The sequence below is a fragment of the Nanorana parkeri genome, unplaced genomic scaffold (assembly GCF_000935625.1).
Source record: "Nanorana parkeri isolate BGI_ZX_2015 unplaced genomic scaffold, ASM93562v1 scaffold139, whole genome shotgun sequence".
NCBI classification, from domain to species: Eukaryota; Metazoa; Chordata; class Amphibia; order Anura; family Dicroglossidae; genus Nanorana; species Nanorana parkeri.
The window spans coordinates 742,195-769,603 of record NW_017306407.1 but is presented as its reverse complement, the minus strand read 5'-3'; the positions used below and the strand labels follow the sequence as shown (position 1 = coordinate 769,603).

The 27,409-nt window shown below is 38.9% G+C and overlaps 1 protein-coding gene across 1 annotated transcript in view; it reads right to left on the bottom strand.

Annotated features, from left to right (window-relative positions):
• The window catches only part of RAPH1 (Ras association (RalGDS/AF-6) and pleckstrin homology domains 1), a 69,487-nt gene that overhangs the window by 19,929 nt on the left and 22,149 nt on the right, over window positions 1-27,409 (bottom strand). The window contains 4 exon segments of the mRNA XM_018554025.1: window positions 2,649-2,714; window positions 7,614-7,735; window positions 10,418-10,577; window positions 13,348-13,425. Coding sequence (XP_018409527.1) covers window positions 2,649-2,714; window positions 7,614-7,735; window positions 10,418-10,577; window positions 13,348-13,425 — 426 coding nt within the window.

The window sequence follows — 27,409 nt, the reverse complement described above, 5'->3', positions numbered from 1 at the left end:
ATTAGCTCAAAACATTCCAGTGTGCAAAGTTTTACAGTTTGCTTTCTTTAGAATTGACACAGGCAACAGCCTTAGCAGAAAGAGCTAGTTGATTGCCAACATGTTGCAGAGAAGGTTCTTTTTATTATTACATTGAAAAGAGGTCTCTCTGCAGAGGTCCAGCACACCCCCTCGCTGATGCAGAGTACCGAGCCGCTAGCATGGAGCCGGCTTCCCGGGCACTCAGAAACCCGGGCGGCATGTGCATTACCCGCTGCCCAGCTTTTGCCCGAGAAGCCGGCTCCAATCTGATTGGCTGGGAATCAGCATGGAGCCTGCTTCCCGGCCAATCAGGAAGCCAGGCGGCGAGTCATTACTGGCTCCATGTTCCCTTGCGGCACTGCCGGTCAGTTCTGGTATCGGGGTAAGTATAGGAGCATTTGGGCAAGTACGGGTACTCGCCCAAATACCTGGTATGGGCACCGATACTAGTATCGGTATCGGGGCATCCCTATTCAGCAGAGAGCATGACCTTTGCTGATTGCACAGCTATAAGTCTGAATTGTTTTGATATCCCTGTAATATTTAGCTGATTTAAACTAAAAGCTCAACTAAAATATAAATTGATCCAGATTTTGATAAACTGGGAAAGTATTAGAACCAGTAAACAGACAGCAAAGACCAGAAACAGTTTCTAACCTTTCCCCCCCCACCACAAATTGGTTTTACAGCTGTGTCCCCATTGGAGATCTCCCTTCCTTCCCTTCTCACTGACCATTCATAAAGTGAGAAGTCCCACAAAGGGGACACAGAACAACAAACACCTGAGGTTCTAAACGCTTATATGTTCTGTCCAAGTCTGAAAAGAATGTTTTGGCTTGCGTTCCAGTTTATGAGTTTGGATCTGACTGGTTGCCATGATCAGCTCATCTCTTTTTATTATGGGAACCGATTATCTTTGCTGTACAAACAGTCCATATTTTTCACAGACAGATTACACACAGCAGTCTTTTAAAATACAGCTGTTGTTCTTTTTCATTTCTTTTCTTCACATTTTAGTTGCGAGAATTTAATAAACGTCTGTTTGCCAGACAAGGAACGGTTCCAAACTTAACAAAAAAAACCTAGAACATTACAGAAAGAAAGAAAAAAACACCATCTTACCCCTGCTGTCCACATGTGCCATTACAAAGTTAAAAGGGCAACTAAAATAGCTTTCCTCTTTTTTCTTTATTATTTATATTAAATGGATCAGTGTAGAGATTTGTGAGCACTGTTCCTATTGCAGGACAGGGATTTAGTATTTGGGATAATGACTAAATTACAAAGTTAAAGTGGACCTGTCACCAATCTTCACATTTCCACCTAAAATACTGGCGTGCAGTATATTCCACTGTGACAGACAACACCTATAAATAACCAGTTCACAATCAGTTCCTAATGGCACAGCTGGATATGGTGATATAACCGCTGTATTAGACTGGTGGCTTTATTTACAAAGCTTTAGTGCAAGGATTAAGTGCCTTTATTATACCCTGTGAGGGGAATTTCTCAAAACTGGAGCAGAGAAAACCTGGAGCAGCTGTGCATAGCAACCAATGGGCTTCTCTCTTTCATTTTCAAATCTTGACTGAACTAAAGAGATACATTGATTGGTTACCACGGGCAACTGCTTCTGTCTGTTTAAATTTTGATAAATTCCCCGTGACCTTAATTTTTAAATTTCATTGGGCTGAAAAGTACTGTTTAATTTAATGACCAACCTTACCCTGGTGAGATTTGGGATTTGAGCCTTTGCATTTGATGCCATTTATAAAATACTGATTTCATGGTTTTATATTTAAAACTACTTGCAGTTTTCGCTATTAAAAGCCCATGCATGTCTGTGACCACTATGGGCAGTAACACCAGTGATTTAGAACAGTGCAGCCGACAGCATATCCCTATGGCTCATCCATAGCAGCATTACACCTATAGAGCATGTGGTGGGCATTACTGAGCAGACAGGCTATATTTTCTTTATTACCTTCCCTGTATTACAACACTGCAGCCAGGCAGAATGGCAGCAACCAGTTGCTTCAGAGAAATGGAGGGCAGCAGGTAACACATAACCATGGAGATGACATTTTAAGAAAAACGTTTAGTTGATTTACATGGTATTTTCTTTATGTCTACAGTTCAGATTTAGCAAGTGAGATTTAAAAAAAATGTAATTAAAGAACAGCCAACAGGAAAAGCTATATGTGGTTATCTCCTTATCTTATTTTCTCCACCTTAACATGCAGATCCAGTTGTCCAGCAAAAGTGACAGGGACAGAACTTGGCACAAACCTTGACACTGCAATGAATACTTACTTCTGCAACCTTATTCATATGGTTTAAAACATAAAAAACAAAAAACCTGTTACTCAAGCACCCCTGGGAGTGTTATAGTTTGCTCCACACCCTGTCACTCTGACTTTTGCTGGTCACCTTGTTCTGCTTGTAAAACTTGGGGAAAAAATATCAACGGCATGTGCAGTTAAAAAATAATGAAATCTACTAAATATTGTATTAAATTTATAAACCTAAAAAAAAATGTTTTAACACTAGCTGTGTGAAGAAAAGAACATAAGGAGTCACATTTTTCTAATAGAATAAGTGTCATTTTAAGGAATGGTAGAACTTACCTCTAGCAAAACTTCTTTATTTCGGTCTGCCATTTCAGAGGTCTCTTTCCTTCCTAAAAGGTAGTTCTGAAATAAAAGTTAAGCCATTAGGCTGGTTCATGTAGTCCATACAAGTCAGATATTTCTTTACATGTTGCCAGTATTTGAAAATTTAAGCCAAAAGTAGACATACTCCAATGGAGGATCCCAGACCATTCCCATACTTCCCTAGAGTAGAATACGTATAAAATATTATTTTGCAAAGCCATTTGACAGCGATCAATCAATGACACAATGTAGCAAAAAGATTGATTTGCCATAAATGCTTTTCTTCCTCAGTCACAGAGGAGAATGTGAGTGCTACACAGACCCAAACTATGCGCTCGAAGCGGCACTAAACTCAGGAGTTAAATCCTAACAATGCATTCAAATACTTTAACTATTAAGAAAAATGTATCTTATATGTGTATCACTCGGCTGTAGATCCTCAAATCATCTCTGAATTGGTGCCGACACTGTCCTTCCTTCTGGAGGGTGGCTACTTTTGTCCCCTTGTGGTCCCTGTGTGTTTTGTAAGGTGCCATTGCTCCAAGCTCTCTCCCGTAATGGACTACAATCTCAATACAAATTAGTAAACTAAATGTGAGATTGTAGTCTATTACGAGTGAGCTTGGAGAGGTGGCTACTTTACAACACACGCACGGACCATGGGGATCAATAGAAGCCACCTTTTAGAAGGAAGGACCGTGTCAGCATGAATTTAGAGATGATTTGAGGATCTACAGCCGAGTGATACAAAATGATAAATTTTTGTAAATAGTTAAAGTACTTGAATGCATTTTTAAGGTTCAACTCCTGAGTTTAGGGTCACTAACAATTCTCTTCAGAAAGCTTGATCTTGAGCCTTAAGTATTCACAAAGGAGCTCACACCACAAGTCTAAAAGTGGGTCACTTTAAAAGCCAATGAATTTCAGCGAATAACCAAAATTGGTATAAAACCCCAACATAACCGCTATGAAAACGTTTTCTGTTTGACCTCTACTTTATGATGCATTGTAATAGCTTTAGTGCTGAGGTCTTGTAAAACACTTTACCAAAATGTCTCTCCTTCCTGTAAGTGGAGTTGTTGATCTAGAAGCACAGAAAGTACAAAGTGCCATAAAAACTGCTGTATCACGAAGCTGTATGTGCACACCTCTAAAATATTAAGCTGTGTAGCTGCGGACAACGCAGCTGTCAATGCAATTAGTAAACTCGGGCCCATGAGCATCTCAAACTGATTTGTAGTGAAAATGCTGTAATTGGTCTGCTAGAATATGCACTCTGTCCTGTCTTTTAGGCTTCATTTATTTTAACACTTCAATAACGAGGCATTTCTGTGACACAAGACAGTTTTTGATGTCAGCAGCCTGCAAGGGCTTAATGAGGCTTCTGTTTTCTTTTACAAACATGTCATGAGAGGGTTGCAAATAATTATTTACACAGGAGATGCAAAAAAAAACAATGGTAAACTAGTTTTGGTGTCAGCACCGGAAGTTTAGGGCATGGACACAACTAAACAACTCTTCCCCTACCTCACACTTAACCCCCAGCCTATGCCACTTTACCTTTACCCCTCACCCTAACCCTTAACCTAAATTTTAACATGTTGCCTTAAAGTGACATTAAACCCTCAGATTTTTTAACATAAAACAATACTGCAATGTGCGCCTTACTGTAATCCATGGTAGTTTCCCTTCTCTTTGATGCTCTTCCTTTTAAATCTGTATCTGTTCTCATGCTTGGAGGGAACTTCCCTTTTCAGCAGACTGCCTTGTCTCAAACGGTGTCTGTGTATACGTTTCTATAGGCTGTAACCTGAGCCAGCACTACAGGAAGAGGCCCTGAGCTGAAAAGGGAAGTTCTCTCCAAGCATGAGAAAACATACAGATTTAAAAAGGAAGAGCATCAAAGAGAAGGGAAACAACCATGGATTACAGTAAGGCACACATTACAGTATTGGTTTATGTTAAAAAATCTGAGGGTTTAATGTCACTTTAAGAGCCCATTCACACCATTGCTGTGATAACACTATTGTAGCCACTACATGCATTGCTGCACTGAGGTGCCATTCATTGTGTAGGGCACCCCAATGCACCTCTAAACCACATTTCCTACAACGCATGGTGTCCTGCACTATTGTCAATATCTTTTTTTAATGGACTGTTAAACGCAATGCAAGTCAAAGCGAGACAATGAGTGCGTTGCAGTGGTCAGTATCAGTGGTGTGAATAAGTCCTTACAATTAAGCCCACACCGACATGCAACTAATCCTGTAAACCTAATCCTAAAGCTACCCATGAGAAATATAGGGGCTGTCATTTCTGACCTCTTTTCTAGATCTAGTTGCCTAGCAGTCATGCTTATCCTCTGACACAAGTAAGGTGAGAACACCCTACTCTCATTCTTGTTCCAGCTCAGTAACCCAGAATTTACTGTAGCTATTGGATCAGAAGAATAGCCAGGCAAATAACATTTTCAGTTCAGCAATGGCAGCATCCATATGTCCCTCATCACAAACTTTCCTTAAAAGGCCTTCTCTACTTTGCTCTGATCTTCTGCCAGACTCCCCCACTTTCTGTGTATTCAACATTCTGAGCAAAATTTTCATACGAACATTTATCTGAAAAAACTTATCAGAACATTCGCCATCAGAGACTTGATGACTGTAATTTGCAATTTCCTTTGGTTTTAACATTTGATTTTGGAATGAACACATTTTCTAGAACAGAGCAAAATTCACTGTTAGAATTTCCATCTTGCTTCTTCGATTTTGTTTATCTCTAGAGTTGAAAAGGAGCGTCCATTTGACTTCATTAACTATTAAAAAATTGAAAGAACGTTCTGAAAACAAATGTACACATGTACTGGTGTATGGCCAGCTTTACAAAGGGACGTGCACAGTCATCCTGTTCCTAGCTAGCACTTTGGCCTGATGATTGCATGCTCAAGTGCTGTACTGTCATGTGGAAGAGGCTACTCAGTCAGATCTATACACCACAATCAGTAAAGCTCATGTGCCCCATGGATTTGAGAGCCCTAGTTCACGCAGGGGGCATGCAAGACCTCTGCAAAGAGATCACTGCTTCTCAGCAAACAGTAAAACTGGGTATACACGGTTAGAATCTCGCACCAACTAAATCGATTTCGGAATGTTCGTTCCACTTTCTAATCATTGATACGGTGAAATAGATGATCGGTTTCGACCGCAGTAATGACAAAATTTGTAGGAACATGTTGCATTAATTCCAAAACCAAATGTGAAATAAAACCAAAAATCAAACAAAATTTAGAACGACAATTTCCAAGTTTCTAATGGAATTATCGATTTTTTCCTACGAACGGTCGTGCGAAAATCTACCCGTCTATACCCTACTTAAGGGTCCAACATTACAACTGCTGGCAGGGCCCAGGCTTTTCTACTCAGGCCGCGAACGATTTATAAAGAAAACACAGCGGACACTTTTTGTTTTGATGCAACTGAAATGACTTTATCTGCTTTAAACTGTAGGCTCAGAAGTCAGTCCTCACTTACACGGGTGTATCAGTGTAATGTGGGAAGGGTTTCCTGAAGCCCTTGCAGTGTACAGAGTTTCCAGTGCTTTTATAGTTTGGCTAACAATTATCTGGCGCCCCCCCTTCACTTTTCGCCCGGTGCCCGCGCCCCTGCTGCACCCCCGGTTGTTACGCCACTGTTACTCGGTCATGCAACACTGTACCTAAAAAAAAACCTATAACAATTTTTGAGACCTATATAAAACTTTATTTTGGCAGTTTTTAATAACCACTGGGTTTTTATGTTTTACAATACAAAAGAAAAAAAAGACCCAAATTTTAGGAATACTTACATTTACCTTTAATTTCTTTTACCTTACCACTGGAGGTCATTTGCACTTTAAAACCCTCCACCATCATTGGTGGCCAATGGCACTTTAAAAAATCCCTACTTTCACCTTCAGTCTGCAGCAATCCTCCTGCCTGCCTGTGTTAACAGTAATTCAGTACTTCCCTTTCTCTGTTGTCAATCGGCTTAAGGTTTCCAAACACCGTGATCACAGCGTATAGAACCACTCTGATTGGCTCTGTACATTGTGCCTCTGATCTGAGCTATCAAATGACTGCTTGAGCACAGCCATTCACAGATGCACTGGCCCAACCATACGTTTTTTTCTGCAGTGCCATTTAAAGAACACATTCCTCTATTTATATATTTATTTTTAATACGGCATTACTTAGGTGGTTAATATTTTTAGAACAAAAGCTCTTTGTGAACAGAGTTTAATTGTTTTCTTAAAATGGTGTATTAGCTAACATTCATTCATTTTAACATTTGCATGGCTTCATTTTACGGCAATGATTCATCTTTCTTTTTTTAGGATTCAATGCGTAACTGGAAGGCACCTGTAGTTCATTAATGACAGTAAACAGGAAGTCTTTATGCTTTAGGAATAACCGTCATTATTCCATATAAAGGCCTACTGGTGAACAGCTCTTAATATGGAGCATTATGTGAATTCACTTTATTAGGGAAAGAGAAAAAAAATACAAGAGCTGCCACTGGTGCAGTCATGGTGATTCCCTGGCTTCATTATTTTCATAGTCAATGCCATGGACCAAGTTTGCAGCCATTTTAGGCAGAACACCTGATCTGCATACTTGTTCTTGCCAGTAGCTCACAAAGTTCTGAATCCAGAGTTATCAGCAGAACAGCCCGGCAACTAAAATTTTTAGGAAGAAGAAAAACATTGCAATGCACAATCTTTTTCTATAGATCTTGACAACATCTTTAGAAAAAGGTTGTGCATTTCACTACTTTTTTTTTCTCAAAGTACTTGTACAAACTATTCTGTGTGCTGTTATGTATTCTTAAACCATCTTAAAAAAAAAGCTTTTAAGCTATATTTCCAAAAGAATAAATACCAAAGCAAAAGTAAAGATATTCTCACTTGTGGGTTTTTGAACAATGCGTATTTCTCAATGCGTTCCACAAACATCAGCTTGTTTTGACTGTCACGGGTCCAGTTCAACAAGTTCTCAACTAGATTTTCATGGTCTTCAAAAATACGATCTATAGGAAAATCAAAAAGGTCCATGCATTCAGCAATAAGAGTAGAACACAATTTCGCTATTTATTAGTTTGCAGTTTTAGAGGCTCGAAAACTGCAAGAATTTCAAAGTCTTTACACACTCAATAATATCATTCAAGAAAATAGCTTCTGTCCTAAAGCCATTTCACCGTAGGCCAGTTATGTTTCTTTATTGGTCAAGCCATGATTTAACTGCAATTTTCTTCAATGATGACAATCTTCTCATGGTACTACCATTATAGCAATCAATGAAATAAGAAGGTGGTTTTTAATAAAATAATAATGTGAATACGTGATGACAATCTTTCACATGAATCATATTTACGGAGACTTGCTATTAGAAATATCTTTTGTGCCTGTTTGAGGAAAAGGACAAATTAACATGGTATTTATCACCCCAAATGCAATATATTCTGCAGGGGATGTGGATTAACTGTGAATCTGCAGAGCTGCATTAAGCCGTTATAATGAACAATGAGTGACTTGGCACCATTTTCCTGTCTTTTTGCTAATTACATATTTTATGGATTGTGAGAATAAATTGAATGAATGTATTTGGGGAACAGAAATAGTTCTTTATTCTTTAATAGCTATAGATATATATGCAAAAATGTAGGGGATTTCTTAACCATGTTTAATTTCTGTCCGTAATCGCATTGAACAAGGCATTAAAAATCTTGTACTTATCTACAATTATTAAAGGAAAAATACTAGGGATGCACCAATACGGTTTTTCGGTATCCAGTAGGATTACCGATATTTATATTTCGGTACTCGCCGATTACCGATACTGGTACTTCCGCTAGCATGGAGCTGGTTTCCTGGGCAATCAAGAAGCTCTGAAGCTGACTCCATGCTGTTTGGCCAGGAAGGCGACTTCCCAGCCAATCAGCATTGAGCTGGCTGTTTGGCCAGTGTTCTGTTGAAAGCTCCAACTCGTCGAGATCTCTGAATGCCGACGTCATGTCTGGTGACTTGCCAGCAGTTGCCAGTCAGACATTTAGACCAGATGGCGCTGGTGAATGTGCACCAGCCGTGCCACTGTCAGAATTTTCATCGAGTTATTGAACTTCCTTCACTGCGCCTGTGTGGCTTCACAATTCCAACCGCCATCAGTGCGCCTGCGTGGCTTTACTATCTCAACCCGTCAGTGCGCTTGCGCGGTCACCAATGAGATTTCGACAGAACACCAGCTCCATGTTGATTGGTCGGGAAGCCAGCTACCCAGCCAACAAACATTGAGCAGTCATTACCTGCCACCCAGCCTCTTGATTGGCCAGGAAGCCGTCTCCATGCTGTTTGGCTGGATCGATGCCGATTGGCTGTAAAGCTGGCTTCCCAGCCAATCAGCAAGGAGCTGGCTGCCCGCCAATCATGAAGCCGGGAGGAGTAAAGAAAAAGAATGCCACACCATCTCACGCCTGCAATGCTACTTGCCTGGTCCACTAACTAAATAGGCTGCATCTTCTGTCAAGAGGGCAGAGAGTATTTGGCCCAACCATGCTGAAAACAGCCCACATGTCTTTCTGCACTGAGAGGGCGCTTTGAGAGGGACCCAAAAATAGTACCCCTTGCAATAGTGTTCATAGGCTTTTATCAGTGAAAAGCAGCAGAGTAAGAGTACTCGCCCAAATACTCGGTATCTGCACCAATACCGATACTAGTATCGGTTTATTTCTAGAAAATACCATTGTGAATGTAACAAGAATCCTAAACCATTTTTAGTGAAGTGCCAAACTGTTTAATAATTTTAAGTTAACACACTTTTCAAAAGGGAAATATATACATTTATGTATGTATTGGTCCAGTGGAAGAAATAAGTTATTATTATACAGGATTTATATAGCGCCAATAGTTTGCACAGCGCTTTACAATATAAGGAAGACATTACAATCACAATACAATTCAAGACAAGATGGTAAGGAGGGCCCTGCCCGTGAGGGCTTACAATCTAAAAGAAATACAATATCACATCTTTATTGTTGTGACCTTGAGGGCAGCTCCAATGCACATGGTAATAAAACTTCTGCCTAGAGTTCTGCTTTAAAACACTGTATAGTTTCTAATTAAACAAGGATGCAGGCAGCCACATTTGCTTATTATATATGCAAGCTCGGCTTCCTGCTTTTCAGTGCTACACTGCGATAGTACTTTATTGCCCTATTTCACAATGCAAGTATATGGGTCTGCTGACCAATAAAAAAAATAATTTTCCTCCCTGTCTAGATATTTGAACAGTAGTTAAACAGAAAGGCCAAGTAATTGCATTGAAAGACAAAGCTCCCTAGAGCGGCTGAATTAAATCTCATTATGTAATATAAACACGGAAGAGCAAGTTTTTAAAATGTGAAAGTTGCATCGAAAATGCTTTAAGGTAAAAACAGATATAATTATTCACAAAATGTGCTTACTGAAAATGTGCTGTAGCTTGCCTTTAACTTCGTAATTAGCAGCAAAGAGCTGAATAACATTAACACGTTTTTAACAACATCAAGAGGTGCACCATTCAGCTGCCTAAAGTTCTCCTCCAAAAAAGTTTTACATAAAATTTCAATATGCCGCATTAAATTTAAAACAAAGCATTATATGTTTACCAATAACTCATTTACTCAGATAGCCTTATAAATGCATTTAACATGCCTTATAGCTATAAATAGACTAACCCATCTGCAGCTCAGAAATCGTTTCCACCAGTGACCAATCCAGGCTGAATCCACAGTGGGATTTATCCATCAAATTGTCCAGCACCTGCCGTACTGTTTGTCTCTCATCCACCATCATTGTCTTGGAGCTGTCGTCTGACATGTGAACTCTGATCACCAGCTGGGATGAAGGGGAATAAGTATTGTGTGGAAAACAGATAAGAAAGAAAGCTTTTGGTCAAAAACAATTACCAACTATCAACAAGTATTAGGCTGGATTCACACCTTTGCACTTCTGCTTGATGCATTTTCCAATCAATGGAAACATATAAAAACACCCATCAGTGCATGCATTTGGACATGTGTCACAATGGACATGAAAGTGTTATGATACATGTGAACACATTATGCCATGCAGCAATGTGTTCCAATGTGTGTTATGACAGGTGCAGTCATTGCTTGTTAGCATGCATTCTTATGCATTTCTGTTCATTTTAATGGAAAAAGCACTGGGGGGGGGAACACTGGGGGTGAAAAAACACTTGTGACTCTAGCTTTAACAAGGGATTGGCGTATAATAAATAGACCATGCAATGTTCATAGATAAATAGATAGTTGTTAATATGTGAGGACACCGCCATGAAAAATGGTAAAATTTTCAACATATTTGAACAGGCAAATATTATATCTTGATTCATATACTGCATACAGATACAGGTAATATACTCAGAACACACGACACACAAAACGGACAGTGTATTCATTTCATGATCTAAATTAACAAAAATGTAGATCTGTCTGATGGAAAATGTAAGTACATGCCTATTATTTACCTGTCTTATTTAAACCTGAGATATCTAGGTTCTGGTGTTCTCTTTGCTATTGACATATGTGGTGCCATCATGCCATGATCAATAGAGCTCTCTAAATCCCTCAAAATAAAAAAGTTGTGGATGTCTATGGGTTTGGCAAGGGACTTAAAGAAGATCATCAAATCACCTGATATCAATCATTCCACAGTAAGATATATGATCTATAAATGGCATAGATTTTATACGGCTAATGTTTTGTCCAGGACTAGCCAGTCCAGCAAATTCATTCCATGAACTGACCATTAGATGCTAAAAGAGGTATCCAAGAATCCTAAAATTTCATCACATGATGTCCAGGCAACTCTAGCAACAGTTGGGTTAAAGGAGAACTATGAGGTGAGTTATTTTCACTCACCTCATAGTTCTAGCCGACCTGTGACAATGAGACTGTCACAGGTCGGCTTAGTAGATCGGGAAGTGAGCGAACACATACCGGCATTTGCTCACTTCTCGATCCTGTCACGGCTCTCTGCCATGACAGGGGAGGGACTGGATTCCCCCCTCCCCACTTAAAGTGCATGCATCTACTATCAGGAAGAGATTGGACAAATTGAACCTGCATTAGAGGTGTGCCAGGAAAAGGCCTTTGCTGTGCAAGAGGAACATTAGAAGAATACTACAATTTGCCATTGAACATATAGAGCAAAATTGTATATTGCGTATATGCGCGTATTTATACGCATATACCTGCGTATATGTGTGCACTATATGCAATCCCAGAATGCATCACTCGTGATGGAATTTTTAATGTGCTGTACGCATGTACGTGCGTGTATATACGCGTATGTGCGTGTAAATACGCAGCAATACGCTGCCCGGACGCATCTCTGTTCCATTCTGTTTTTTCGCATATATACGCTACGCAAATATACGGCTCCATGCGCGGCTATGTGTATGGAGTCATTTATTTGCATGTGTTGCATATGGTACAATACGCACGTACATGCGCGCCAGTGTGAATGAGGCCTAACACGATAATAATCCAAAGCACACTAGCAATCCTCAAAAGGATGGCTCAGTAAGGAGAAATAGAGTGTTAGGGAATGCATTAGTCAAATTGTATCCCTATTTGTACATTAATTTTAAAATGGGCAGTTCATGCAAGGAAACCCTCAAACATTTTGCAACTAAAGGAATTTTGTATGTAAAAACAGTCCAAATTTCGATGTTGACATCAGAGGCTGTGGACATTTATACAAAATGACTACTAAAAGGGATTTCTGCTATAGGGGGCAATACTATTACATCTATTGATATTTTTGATCAATTATTATTATAATACAGGATTGATATAGTGCCAACAGTTTTGCTGCGCTTTACAATATAAGGAAATATTACAGTTACAATACAATTCAAGACAAGATGGTTAGGAGGGCCCTCCATTATCACCTATATATGACCTAACATTTGTCTGTTCAAATATGTTGAAAAGCTCAACAGTTTCCACCAGGTGGACTTAAATAGATAGATATAGATATAGGAGAGATATTCAGTATAATTTAGCCCAAATTCATAGCAGTAATATCCAAAAGATAATACCCAGAATATATGGGTCAAGCTAAGAACACTCCCCTCTTTCATGTACTAAATGTCCTACTTTAGAGACCTTGAGTTTCAATGCACATAATAATAAATGAACTATACAAAAGGATTCACACATTGAGATAACAAAAGAGTATTCAAGGTTAGTCATCCTAGATGAGTAAGAGGAACACAGATGGCAAGCTCAGCAATTAAAGTTGCAAAGGTTAGTAAGGTAGCCTTTATACAAGAAGCTCAGAACTGAAGGATTAACAGCAAATGCCCAGTCTTTCAAGATAGTTGCCAATGCCATATTATTATTGTACTGCCATTAAAACAATGTTATTGTCCAGGTTTGACTTATGTTCAGCAAAATCAGTCAAAGAAATAAAACATTTCTGTCTTATAGTTATTTTTGTGTGGCTTCTGTAAAAGCCTACTGTTTTTCCCCTACAACCAATTCTTTTGATGGTAGAAACAAACACCTTTCAGAGTCTAGCAATTAATTACATATATTATGCATGAATCTGAACTGTGTCTACTCTCTATTGCATTCACCTTTTTCACTTGAGCTTCTTTTATTTTTTCAAGAGCGATTCGAATCTTCTCTGCCTTAATTTTGGCAGCTTGTTCCTCCTGTTAATTGAATTAAAAAACAAACACAAACAGATTACTTATGAAATAATATATTGTTGATAAAAATATAACAGTCTCAAACTACTCTTCTAAATGTTCCACGCTTTCAAGCATTTGTCAATACAACCTGATACAGGGGTTAGGCAAGGGAAACAGCAAGTCACACCAGCAAGACAACGCACATCCTAATAAAGTTATTCAAAAAGTGGATGTATAAAGTTAAACATTTTTTAATACAGTAGTTGAGCTTGAGAATATAAGGAGCTGAAAGTAATACAGACATTGATAAAATGTTGACATCATAAATTTGAAAGCTGCAAAAATCATATCATTGTTGCCACTCCTTGGAATTTGTAGTTGGAATAAAACTGAATTCTGAGGGTCCATTGACTTTCTATAAATGTTGTACTATGCTGTTATGGCAGTATCAGAAGCCTTGACCTGCTACTTTTGAGCTGGACTCCAATATGGTGGTCTTTTGCAGCAAGACAGTGATGGAAGCTATATGATGCTTGTGACATATGTTGCCCAATCACGAGCCCAGTGTTTCCTGCTCTTAGTGGATTTGTATGACTCCCCCAGTCTGTCATTAGGATAGCCTGTGTTCCGTCAGACTGAAAAGTTGATTGCAAACAAAACCAGCCAACTGAACTGAAGGGATCAGTTTTGGTTCATCAGGTACTTGTGTTAAATGGTTTTAGTTTACTTTACAACAGATTGTCTGAACTTGAAAATAGACGCAGTTAAGGCTCTGCACCATGATTTACCTGCATTCAATCTCTTAGACTAGGCATATTGGATTTATATGCTAAAAAAACATGTTATGAGGTCTTTAGAGACCATGACAAACAACAGCATTCTGCTGATCTCTCACTGAAATCCCACTGGACATCCTAGTCTAACTGAATTTAATACACCTGCACATTTTCAGACTCATCATATTAGTTGAGACTAATGATTAGGTTTAGTTATAATGAGACAAAAACAGACTAACTGAACAATTACTGTCCAAGCCTGTTCTCACTAGAAAAAAATATATACTTGACAACTTAAGTCATCATAAGTTCAGGGCCCAGAGCTGTGATAATGAATACAACCTAATCATGCCCATATAATTTGTCTTCCATTACAGAAAGAGGAGCAACATATTACAAATAAGACAGTTAAAGTAGAACTCAAGTAAAAAAAACAGACCCTTGTCCACCCCTCTCCCTTAGAGAAGAACTCGGGGCATATGAAACCATAACCCTTGTATTGGGCTACCCCCACACTGGAGGGGTTAGGTGCTCGTTTTGTCTAGTATACTCACTTAAATCTAGGTCCGAGATTTGAGTGAGTATATTAGTTATTTAAGCTCACTAGACAAAATGAGCACTTAACCCCTGCAGTGTGGGGGGAGCCCCACTGCAAGGGTTAAGATTTAATATGCCCAGAGTTCTTCTTTAGTTTAAAGCTTCTAAAATCTATCTGGTTTTTCTAGGAAGCAATGATGAATGATCACGTTGACAGATGACAAAGTCACCAAATACCTAAATCACAATATCTTGGAGAAGTTGGCTTGCGTAAACATATTGGAGCTTATACCTGCATGTCATGGCTAAATGTGCCATTCACTCAAACAGCAGTTAATGCAATAAATTAAGTAGAATTGCAGGCTGTGCAACCCTGCCCGATAAAAATCAGACAACTACTAATACTTTAGCTATCAAACAATTGTGGGTGATTGGCTTGTGTGGGTTAAACAGCTTCCGGAATGATATATCCAGCTACAAAAAAATCAATCTAGAAAACGACTGCTGCGTGTGAAAATGGGTGATCTACATATATCCAAATACGTGTTGGAACTTTGAGAAACTAGCATGTAGCAGAACTTTTATTGTACATTCCAGCTAATGAAAACCATCACAAGGAAATCATTTCCCAGCTTCTCTATATATTGTATTTCTGAAAGATGCAAAATAACCTCAAAGAAAAAAGAAAAGTTCTCAGTTTTCTCAAGGAAACAAAAGCCACATTGACATCCATCAAAGTATTTTTGACAGTTCCAAACCTACACAACCCCAAACTTGCAAGACTACAGTGTCTTTCATAAGTTTTCACCCCCTTTGGAGTTTTCCAGTTTTGCAGTATTACAACCTCAAATTAAAATCGATTTAATTTGTATTTTAGGTCCCCAGGCTACACAAAATGGTTCACAATGTCCCCACTGAAAACTATGCCTAATCCTTTAGACAGCTCAGTATGGTACTGTTCAAAGTTCATATCCAATCAATTTACTAATACCATGCACTTTACAGAATTGCATATGCAGCTTGTCTAAAAAAGAAACATGAGGTTTCTCCACTTCTAGTTCCTGCACTACCGTGTTTCCCCGAAAATAAGACACTGTCTTATATTTTTTTTGGCTCAAAAAAAACACACTAGGTCTTATTTTCGGGGTAGATCTTATTTTTTTAAATTATACAGCAATTCACACTTATTCATGTACAACAGTCTACATGTATTCATGTAAAAAAATATGGTGATCAGGGCAATCAGGGGTACCGTACCTTTCCAAGAGCAGTTTGTTAACCAATCGCTGGCCAGGATGAGCGAAGCACGCTTTTGCTATCGATTCCTCACAGGCGGAGTGCATTTGGTATCACTCCGCCTGTGACAGGAGCCGGGGCTATAGAGGAAACATCGGCTTATGCGCCTTTGCTCCCTCCGCTGCCGCCTCACTCCCTCTAGCGCTGGCTTCATTGGCACCGCTGATTCTCTCCCGCCTTTTTTCAAGTTCCCCCTTATGCCACCATCGGCCCTGGGAATGGTCACAACTAGGTCTTATTTTCGGGGTAGGTCTTATATTTTAGCAATTCCCAAAAATAGTACTAGGTCTTATTTTCGGTGTAGGTCTTATTTTTGGGGAAACAGGGTATTTCTAGAGAACAGTCAAAATAACGAGGGTTAGAAGGAGAGCTAGCTTAGAGACCTCAATGCCTTTTACTGCTTCTTGTGTGTTTTAATAACGCAAAAGATAACATAACTCTGAATCTACTTTAATTTTCCATACAGGGACAACTTATTACCTGCAATTATTTAGGTTGTGACAGGGTCTCTTTAAACATAATAGTTCTACAGTTAAAACACCACCACATAGACCCCCATAATGGAAATAGTATATTGCTATCCAATGGACACTGTAGTGTTTACTCTACACTACATCTGCATTTCATGCTTCATTTAAAAAATACAGGATGTGGTGTGAAGCCTACAGTGCCCTACAGTATGTGCTGTGCATGCAACTGCAGAGAGCACCTTGTAACTAGAGTAGAGGCCTGATACATGACTGAGAGGTCATGTGACCGGGCTCTCCTCACAGGTTTTTAAAACCTTAGATAGAGCCATCCAATAAGGATGGAGTCATTCCTCTGACTAGTTTACTTTTGTGTGCAAATCTCACCTTGAGCTATTGATCTCTGTAACCAACAGGCTTGTTACAAAACAGGGTAATGTGACAGAGTAAAATGTGGAGACCAAAATATCACCTGCTAGCTAAAAATAGGAATACAAATAATATTATGCAATCTGCATCTACCTGACTAAAAATAAACATTTGAATTTAATGAGCAAATATAAATACAATTATAATACATTACCTTTCATCATTTATAAGTTAATGTGTGAAAAGTTAACGGACAAGGTGCTGTAAAACCATTTCAACACAATGCATGATAAAATGGTCACTCTTTTAAATGTTCCCATAATTCTGTTGGCATGGACTGTGATACAATAAAAGAAAACGGTTGGCAGAGAAGGAACCATTTCTGTATTAAGCCAGTACATGCTGCTTTATGTGGGGGCATAAGAATGCATGTATTTTGAAATACATATTTCAACTATTAGTACACAGAAGAGTGCTCTGGGCACTTGTAATGTGCACACAGTGTGGCAGTTTTAAAGCCAAGGAGGAAATGGCACATTAATTTTTTTTATTATAATAAAATCATTGCATAATCTTTAGGTGTTTGTTATGAAAAGATTGTTTTACTGATCTGACAGGAATTACACCAGACAGGAGGAGTGTTTGATGAAACTAGGCTTCAGTGAGTCAGCACCAATATTAGCATGACAGAAAGTGTAGCAAGCCATCTGGTGAAACCCATTCAGTGAAATCCAAATTTCCACCAGTGTACCAAAAATGCAGAGCACTTAACATTTATCAGGTTATCTATTTTTTTTTTCTTAATCTACAAATCAAAGGATCTGTTAGGTTCCAGCTTATCGCTACATAGTAGTCACTGATAGGACAGAGCCTCTCTGTGAATAGATATGGATACACAGGAAGGTTTCATACAGAATTAACATGGATTTAACATAAGCATGAATGATTACCACCACTGAAATCCTCAGAGGGATCAAATCTTTAAAATTGTGAGTAAAAAAACAGGTCCTGAGGGCTTCACTGCTATTTTTTTTTTAAACAGCATTGCTTTGGCAATTTTTTTATCCAATATCACTGATCACTTTAGACAAAAAGATAATGGCTTAAATACGGTACTTGCCTTCAGGTTCAAGGACCAAGTTGGTATTGACCCCCAGTAGCAAGTCGGTAAAATAAAATGAAAGATTTACATCAGATTCCCGCAGGCCAAAAAAAATACTTCCCAGCGTTGATGTATTCCTACACATTAGTAAAGCACTTTACTTCCTCTAGAACCTCTTTGTTCATTGTTCTTTGTTCACTGGGGTTTCGGGCGCAGACTAATAAACTGGGTTCAGGCACTTTATTTAAACCTGTCAGCTTTTAAAAAATATGGTTGTCTCAGCTTTGTGATGTTTCCCTTTTGCTAGAGGTAGGCCCCAAGGGTGCCCCACTTTCCCCAATCTTGTGCCATAGAGCTTCTGGCTCAGCTAATTAGAATGAGTAAGGATGTATCTGCTGTGAAAGTGGATGCTGATGACCACAAATTGACCTTGTTTGAGCATGATGTATTCGACTGCTACCCAATCCTGTTATATCTATCCCTCATCTCTTTGGCCCCATTCACACCTAGGCGTATTGTAATATGCGCGTCTGTCGCGCGACCATCACGCGGTTTTTTTTTACCGCGATCCGCGGTAAAAAAGTTGCGCGACCGTAGCACGATTCCAAAGGCTACTTGGCTGTATCCCAATGGAAAACGCCCTACAAAACGGCCCAAAGTAGTCCCGGGACCTTTGTAGGGCGTTAGGGACGGGCGGAAATACGCCTAGGTGGGAACGAGGGCATTGACTACAATGCTATTTATTTTTTTGACCATTTTGTAGCGCGTTCGTCGAGCGTAGGACGCGCTACAAAACGGTCAGGTGTGAACGGGGCCTTTCTGACCCTTCAAAAATTGTGTATAGTTTCAGGGATCATTATTAACAAAAGTGGCTTTGGTTTAGAGTAATCAATTATTTTTTTCCAGGAGTTTCCATTGAGTGACCTCTATTCATGTTCATTTCTTTGACATGGCTCAAGTCTAGCCCCCGACATGTTGCCTTTAGTTACTTACATGAAAAACACCCCCAGCCCTCCCTCTGCTCGTCATTGACTCACCAGCCAAAAATGAAGAAAATCCTAAGACCAGTTTCTGACTAGATCATCACCCCATTTATAACCCCTTGAATGTCCCGCAAAATGGTCAGATGCATAATGGGAGTTGTAAAAACACATGGTTAAGAGGTGGGACTGAACAGCTGCAATCTGTACACTCCTTCATTGCTACGTGTTTTAAAGGCAGGTGTTCCAACAAGGCCTTATGGAAGCCAATTTTAAACAATTACAAACTATATATAATTTGAAATACAATGAGCTTAGACTGTTTAGCCTCACTATCAATCTGAGTAAATAAAAGTACTCTACATATCCCTCTCCACACATGTGCAAGACCATTTAAAGAATGATTTTAAATTTACCTAGGTTTCTTCCTGGCTACAGCCATTTAGGTGTCCCTCTTATCACAGACTATAAACACCCTGTTTTGCTCTAATTGCACACACTTCTTTAACCAGCTATACACCCTCCAAAATCACTGGAAAGTACATCATATTTCTTGGCTACTTAAAAGCACCATGGTAAATATGACTTTACTGCCGAAATTGATATACTTCACTCAAGTGCGACCAATTAAAAACCCAGAACAGTGAGAAACATATTGGGGGGAATTTATCAAAAGTGGAGCAGAAAGATCCAACCAGCTTCTTTTTTCAGATAATGAAAGACAGAAGCTAACTGGTTGCCATGGGCTCCAGTTCTAAAACATTTTCCTTACTGTATCTTAGAAGCCTAGGGTAACCACACATTAAGTACTACTAAGCCTCACACATAGCACACCTCCAGGCTAACTCCAAAACCCCGATCTGTGGATCTTTAGAAGCATAGTTGCCCATAAATACCCAATCACATCTCTTTCTTAAGGAATGTGGGATAGGTTCAAGAACCTAGGGAATGGGATTTTCCCCAATGCACCTCAAGGAGCAAGAATTACAACAATCAGTAACTGTCGAGGACTGAAATGCTATATTGACAAATGTACCTAAAGGTTCAGCTAATGTTTAGGCTTCTACTTAGATGGTACTTTGTCCCATCTTGCATATGCAGGGCAATTCCCTTATATCCTGCAACTTGCTTTAGAGAATGCTCCTTACAGGGCACCTTTAGACATATTAGGTGGGATTGTCCTGGAATGCAAGCTTTTTGGAACAAAGCATACCAAACAGTTGGTAGGGCACTGTGCAGATACCTCCTTATGACTCCAATAAAGGCATTTTTCTGCCCCAAGAAAAAATGGACAGATGCAGAAAATGCCAATTTCTTTTAGTAACATTTTTAAAGCCACTAAAAGGGTCCATTACTGATGGATGGAAAACAAGTTACAGCTGTACAGGAAGACAAACTAGATGATTTTTCAAAAAATTTGAATGTCCAAGGCGAATTTTTATCTAACTCCTTCAATTAAAGTTTACACACTATTTAGGTTGATTAAAGCTGGCCATACACTTCTATTTTCTTTGTTCAACATGTGAGCTGAATGAAGAAAATATAACGAATTCCTCTATCCATGCTTATGAGCGTGGAAGGGGGAAATACCCACTGTTTTAATTGTATTCTGACAGAGGACGCTGGTCGTTGTCAGAAGACCAAAATGGAGCTTGCAGCTGATTGGCTGCAACCTCTGTTCTTCTGTAGATTTTCAAAACGCCTCCTTCCATCTGCTGAACGACGGATGCCGGCCAGAAGGGTGCCGATAGTGGCACCCACTGTGCGAATTTCAGCCGGTTCATTAACCACTTCAAGACCAGGTGTTTAGACCCCCTTCCTGGCCAGGCCATTTTTCAGTATTCAGCGCTGCAGTACTTTGACTGACATTTATTCCGTCATGCAACGCTGTACTGAAATTAATTTTATACCATTTTTTAGGGACAGATAGAGCTTTCTTATGGTGGTATTTAATCACCACTGGGGGTTTTAATTTTTTACTATAATTAGGAAAAATTAAAGAAAATTTTGAGAAAAAAAAAAGTTTTTTTTTACATTATGTTAGGGAACACTTATTATTCCCCAGTTTTTTGGTAAAATATAAAAGTCGGGGTTGATTGTATAATACCCTACATTCTCTTTGCTCCCTCAAGTTATAATTTATGAAAAATGATTAAATGTTTAATACCCAGAATAATGTCTTGATGATTCAAAACCATTTGTGGTAATGTGTTTGTTAACTTTTAGATAAAAATGTATTGAAAGAATAACATAATCATGGCTATCTATAATAATTGCTATTTACCATTTGACTGCGAAGACTAAGACAAGCCATCACTGACCTATTTAGCTACATGTACTGTGAATTTATTTTTAATGCCTATCTTTAGAAAGAAAAAAAAACTACCCTAGCAGTGGGGCCATCCCCACACAAGAGGGTTAACTGCTTGTTTTTGTCTAGGGGTTATTTAAAAAGGACTTTTACTTACCTGATCCCTGCTCCCACAGGCTCGAAGACTAGTGCCTGCAGCCTCTTTCCCTCTGTGCTCCAGCAGTCAGACGCCTGCTGACATCATCATATCTACTTTAGGGCCAATAGCCCTGCATTGTACATGAGGCTGCCGAGGGTCAGTCCACAACTTGAAGCATAGGGGAGAGAGGCGAGTGCTGACTGCCGTGCATCAGGTAAGTAAAAGTCCTTAACACAGCCCCTCCAGAGAAACAAGCAATTCATTCTTGCAGTGCATGGGTAGGCCCAATGTAAGGCTAGATTTTTTTTCCCCCCAGAGATAGGTTTTAAAGATCATGAAAGATCACAACAGAGAATCTAAATTCGGATTTCAGTCGGTTTCTAACAGCTCACAGCATCTGATGTGTGTTTAGATTCGAGGGCTGCCAGGATGTTAAGACTCTGTTCTGTATAGAAAATCATGGAAAATAGAACTGAAAATTACAAACTACAGATAATTTTAAATACAATGAGCTAGATTGTTGAGCATAATAAAAATTAGACAGAACATACTTTTCTAGAACCAGCCAAGACGCAGATCAGCAACAAGGTAAACATGATCATTTATATTTTTTAAAAAGCATCATTTCTAAAACCTTAATATTTAGCAATTTATCATCACTATTTCAAGAGAAGCTGCCAGGTTAGAAATGTGGGAGCTGCCACTGTCAACCAGCTTTAAATGGGACAAGTTCCAGGGAAGATATTCTAATCCTTGTTTTACTAATATCGAGTCACTGACCCAGAACAAGAATGTAGTGAAATCAGAATTCTGGATATGCATACTTATTCTGGGCAAGTGACTCACAAAAGAAGACCGCCACGCTTGCTAGCGCCTTTTATTTCCCACAGTTCTATCCTAACAGGTTCCCTCTAAGTGTTATATAATGCACGTGAAACCACTTGCTATTATCACCATTATTAAAGTGACATTAAACCCTCAGATTTTTTTAACATAAACCAATACTGTAATGTGTGCCTTACTGTAATCCATGGTTGTTCCCCTTCTCTTTGCTGCTCTTCCTTTTAAATCTGTATCTCTTCTAATGCTGGGCAGAACTTCCCTTTGCAGCTCAGGGCCTCTTCCTGTAGTGCTGGCTCAGGTGACAAACCTATACACAGACACCGTGTATCCATTCCTGAGACAAGGCAGTCTGCTGCAAAACAGAAGTTCTGCCCAGCATGAGAACAGATACAAATTTAAAAGGAAGAGCAGCAAAGAGAAGGGAAACCACCATGGATTACAGTAAGACACACATTACAGTATTGTTTTATGTTAAAAAATCTGAGGGTTTAATGTCACTTTAAGTAAATGAATGTATCCAATACCTGAAAAGTAAAAACTGTGTGCTCTGTACTGGTAAAAAGGAAGTTAAGAAAACAGTATTCAGATCAAACCCTGTTAGCACACGTTACCCCAGTCTGTTTAATCGTAAAACACACTCAAGAATTAGAAGCAGGTAAAAGTAAAAAAAAAAAAAAAGGAAGCACAGCAACATATAGCTAGGCACACAAAAGAGAAGAGGTAGCAATACATGTTAGAACATAACTCATGCAATTAAAAGACTGTGCATAGTCAATTCCATCCATTATTTAGAGAGTAGAGTAACTGATGCCCACAACTGGGAAAGCACTGGAGGGAGTTAGTGCATGAGTGGCATATACCCATAAATCCATTCCACAGCATATTTTTTATTAGAAAACATTATCACATAGTAAGTCACGTGGGAAACACACTAGGGAATGGCTTTAAGAGTTTCATACACCTTTTTAAAATTTTGTTCCTAAAAAAACCCAGACATATTCAGATAAATCCCTTATTAGATGTACAGAAGTGACAAAAAAAACTTGCGTAAAAAGATTTGTGCAACTGCACCTACCTCTATCGTTTCAGCAACCACACTAAAAGGAGCTATAATACTGTGATAGCATCAGAAAGCCTGCTATTGCAACATTATCACTATAGAAGTGCAACATTTACAGGGTTATTCACAAAAGGGTGAATAGTCTGGAGAAGGCAGGAGAAGTGAACAATCTAGGCCAAAGTAGCTGATTTGGAAAACAAATCTCCAATTCAGCTCACTTTCCACTTCAGCTGTGTTGTCCTAGATTGTTCATTTTTTCTGCCTTCTCCAAACTCTTCATCCTTTTGTGAAAAATCCTGTTAGTATATCTATCAATGCACCCTGGCACAGCAAGCCCTTGAGTGTCTTGACAGATACAACTAGTGAAGTCAGAAGTACATTTCATGTCTCTTTTGATACAAAAGACAGCTACATCAAGGATAGAGGTAGGGGATGCATTTGTGTTGCCTGACGTAATCAATCAACCATTACTAGCTGTCATTCTTATAGCACAGGTTAGAATATGACAGCTGCAAACTGAATAGTTGCCATGAGAAAGGCACATTTTTGACCTCCACGTTCTATAAAAATACCTCAATGTAAAAAGCAGTGTATACTCATGGATTAACCAAAGTCTGCTCAATGTGTTGATTAATGTTATAACAACATGCCATGTTACGAGGTAATGTCAGAAATATAAGCCATTGCAATCAATGACTGATAAGCTTATTTTTTGTTAGCATGTATGAAAGTGATAAAGGGCATCTGACTTTATTAATGTAAAAAGATAATGAGCACATGCTTGTGAATGTTATACAGCTCCATTTGCCCATTTATCCATTCCACAGAGGGTATAGTCTAGCTGCAGAGGAGAAGAAGATCATGCAGATGGAAAGAGCAAGCTTCATCACCTTAGTCAGCAAGTGAGAGGGCTTTCCTGCAATGTTTCTGAGCAGAAGGGAGGTCTCCCTGTCCAGATAGGAATGCTTGCACAGAAACAGAAACAAAACATGGAGAGAAAAAAGTGGAAAATACAATTACAAGAACATTTTCTGCAAGTCATAATCATATGCGAGTGCTGATTAATACAGCTGGCGTGCAAAGGAAAAGACATAATCAATAATTTATGATTCGGTTTATATCCAAACAAGCATTTAAAGAAGTCCCAGATAGGAATATAAACATACATTAACAGAATATCACATTTAAATGTTATTAACAGGAAGTAATTAAACATTTTATCATTGCTCCATATTTACAATTTATGATATTGGGGAAAATGGCAAAGGCACTTACGTAATATAACTTTTCTTATATTAATAACACATGCTTAAAGTGTAACTGCACCCAAAATCTTTTTTTTTTTACTTTTGGTTACAGTTGCGAAGTGACTGATATTGTTCCAGGTTTTTATTGCTTGCCGATGCCCTGAAGGGGAGATGTCACCAGGATACCACATGTCATTTCAAATTAATCTGCCACTTCCATTCCCAGTGACAAAGACAGCAATAAAAAAAGATGGGTGAGTTTCCATACCATCTTCCATACCAGAAAAAGAAGTGATTGCTCTTGTGTCCCTGTTGCATTTTCTTTAACTTCCCTGCTGACATAGCTGTTACTGGGAGAAGATATGGGGGGATAGAGCCCCAATGGACATACAGGCAGCAGTAGCAACACCACCCCACCCTATTCTAACCAAAAAAACAAAAAACCATTGGGGCTGTTTTTATATAAACGCTTTTTTATTTATATATTTTTTGGGTCTAGGCAACGCTTTTCCTACACAAAACAAATTCCTACACATCCCATGCTAAAAAGGATTGACAGCAGTACAATAGGATAGACAGCAAAGGTCAGAGCCAAACCAACTACCTGAAATATATTCAATTTATGTAACGGTAGGAGCTCTTATTACATACATTTAATGACAGTTACTCTTTCGGGTAAAAAAAGAAAAAAAGCAACACATAATTGAAATTAACTGGCCCTAAAAATGGTCCTGCAAAAGGATTAAGCTCGTTCTTATCAGAAAGTATACAGTAATGTGTGTTGACATCCATCTTCAGATTTGTACAATGCATTTTTGAAGAGCCACATTTAACTTAATTTGAATGACAAAATGCAATTCAACACACCCAAAACTCCATGACCGCCACTCTCTAAACCTCTATAGACATTACAAAAAGGTAGTTAAAATATTCTAAACTGACAATTCACAATATTCACATCTGCATTTTTCAGTCGGCATATTTACAAAACAGAATTTGGACTACGCTCAATAAACAATGATGCTTAGACATCAAAGTAGAGCTTGTTCAGATAGTACTATACTTCTATTTTGTAAAACAAATACCACAGTATTTTTGGCTTCAGGTGTTAAAGAAGCCCAGTGTGTGTCGTCCCAACATCCAGACTCTCCCTTTAACTTTCTAGTCTATGATCTATTCAATTAACGATTTGTGTGAATAGCAATCTTGGAAGGTCTTCTAACTGTGCAATTGATATCACCCCAGAGCTCCAAGCTACTGAGTGTCTGCTTGTGGTGGCCACCTCTTGCTTACGGGATGATGAAAGCAGCTGAAATGCCAAATGTATTTTACTGAACTCATTTTGTACAACTACTGTTGCTGGGGGCCTATCTCCACCCTCTAGACTCTAATGACTGCAATGCTCCTAAATCTGCTTCTAGTTTCACAAGCATCAACATCTTTAGATATAAATAGTACATAAAACATCTCTAGATATAACATGATTTACCATGCATTGATCTGTCACAAAAGGATTGGCATTAGATTTTTTCAGTCAAAATTACAACATAAACCCCTGCCATCCCACAAATCATAGCAGGATACATTAGGCAAAATAATGAATATCATTTTGGACAGTAGATTGGCTGCTGTGTTTGCAAAATTAGTTTTATTGAAAAAGTGCCAAAATTTAACAGTAAAACCCATTATGCGTGACCTTTGAAACAGCACTGTGAGCAAGACGTGCTTATCAGCAAGGGTTTCACAGTAGTATTAACAAAGTGTACTAATTCTTATAAAGTATAAACAGACCCCAAAGTATTCATCAGGCTGCCTGAATTAGCTGAGAGTGCATCATTTTTGCTACCGGAAGTTTAGAAACCAACAGCCATTAAGTGATCAACAAGCTCTTGTTATAGGAAACCTGTACTGAGAGAAACATGCAGACTGCCATCACTGACCTTTATTTGAATATGGTCGTCTCCTGACTTTTGCTTCAATACAATCTAAAAGGTAGCCATACACTAATATTTTATTTGTTCAACCTGTGGGCTGAAAGAAAATATGATGGATTCCTCCATTAACGCTTACGAGTGTTGATAGAGAAATCTCCCGATGTCTTCACTGTATTCCGACAACAGCTGATGGCCACTGTCAGAATAACCAAATAGAGCTGGCAGCTCATTGGCTGCTGGCTCCGTTTGAAGATTTTCCAACTGGCTCCATTGATCAGCTGATCGAGGGTTGCCAGCGGCACCCACTGTGCGAATTTTCGCTGGGTTCTTTAAGAACCGGCCAAAATTTGCATAGTCTGTGGCCACCATTAGTCACTAAACTCTACCACAAGCATGAAGCAAATAAAGTCCAAGCAAAGTCGGGACACCTGATCTGTGCACGCGTTCCTAAACAGTGGCTTAAAGTAGAACTTTGGCCAGACATTGAACCTTTAAATTTTCACATATTCCAAACAAGCAGTAAATAAGCTTTTAGCGTTCTTGCTCCCTTAAATTAGGGATAAAACTGGAAAGCTGCCAAGTAAATGCTGGGAAAGGGAAAGAAATTAACTGAGCTGCTGAAATTAAACTGGAAGAACCTCTTGCTAAACTTCGAAGAAGAATTACTCCACAGCGCCTGCAGCTGACAAGTGCTAGATTTTAAAAAAATTAACTGCTTGTTAAGAATATGCAAATGTTTCTAAGGCCGAGCCACAGTTCTAATTTAAAGTATTTAAGCCATTAATTTGGAAGCCAGGGAGAGAGTTTAACACCTGTCTGATTCACCCATATCTGTCAGATTTGGCAACTGTTATAGCCAAACCTGTGGCAGATGACTCAATTTGAATGTGCAGCTATTAGTCTAAAAAGGTTAATTGTTAATGATTAGCAATTAAAGTTGGCAT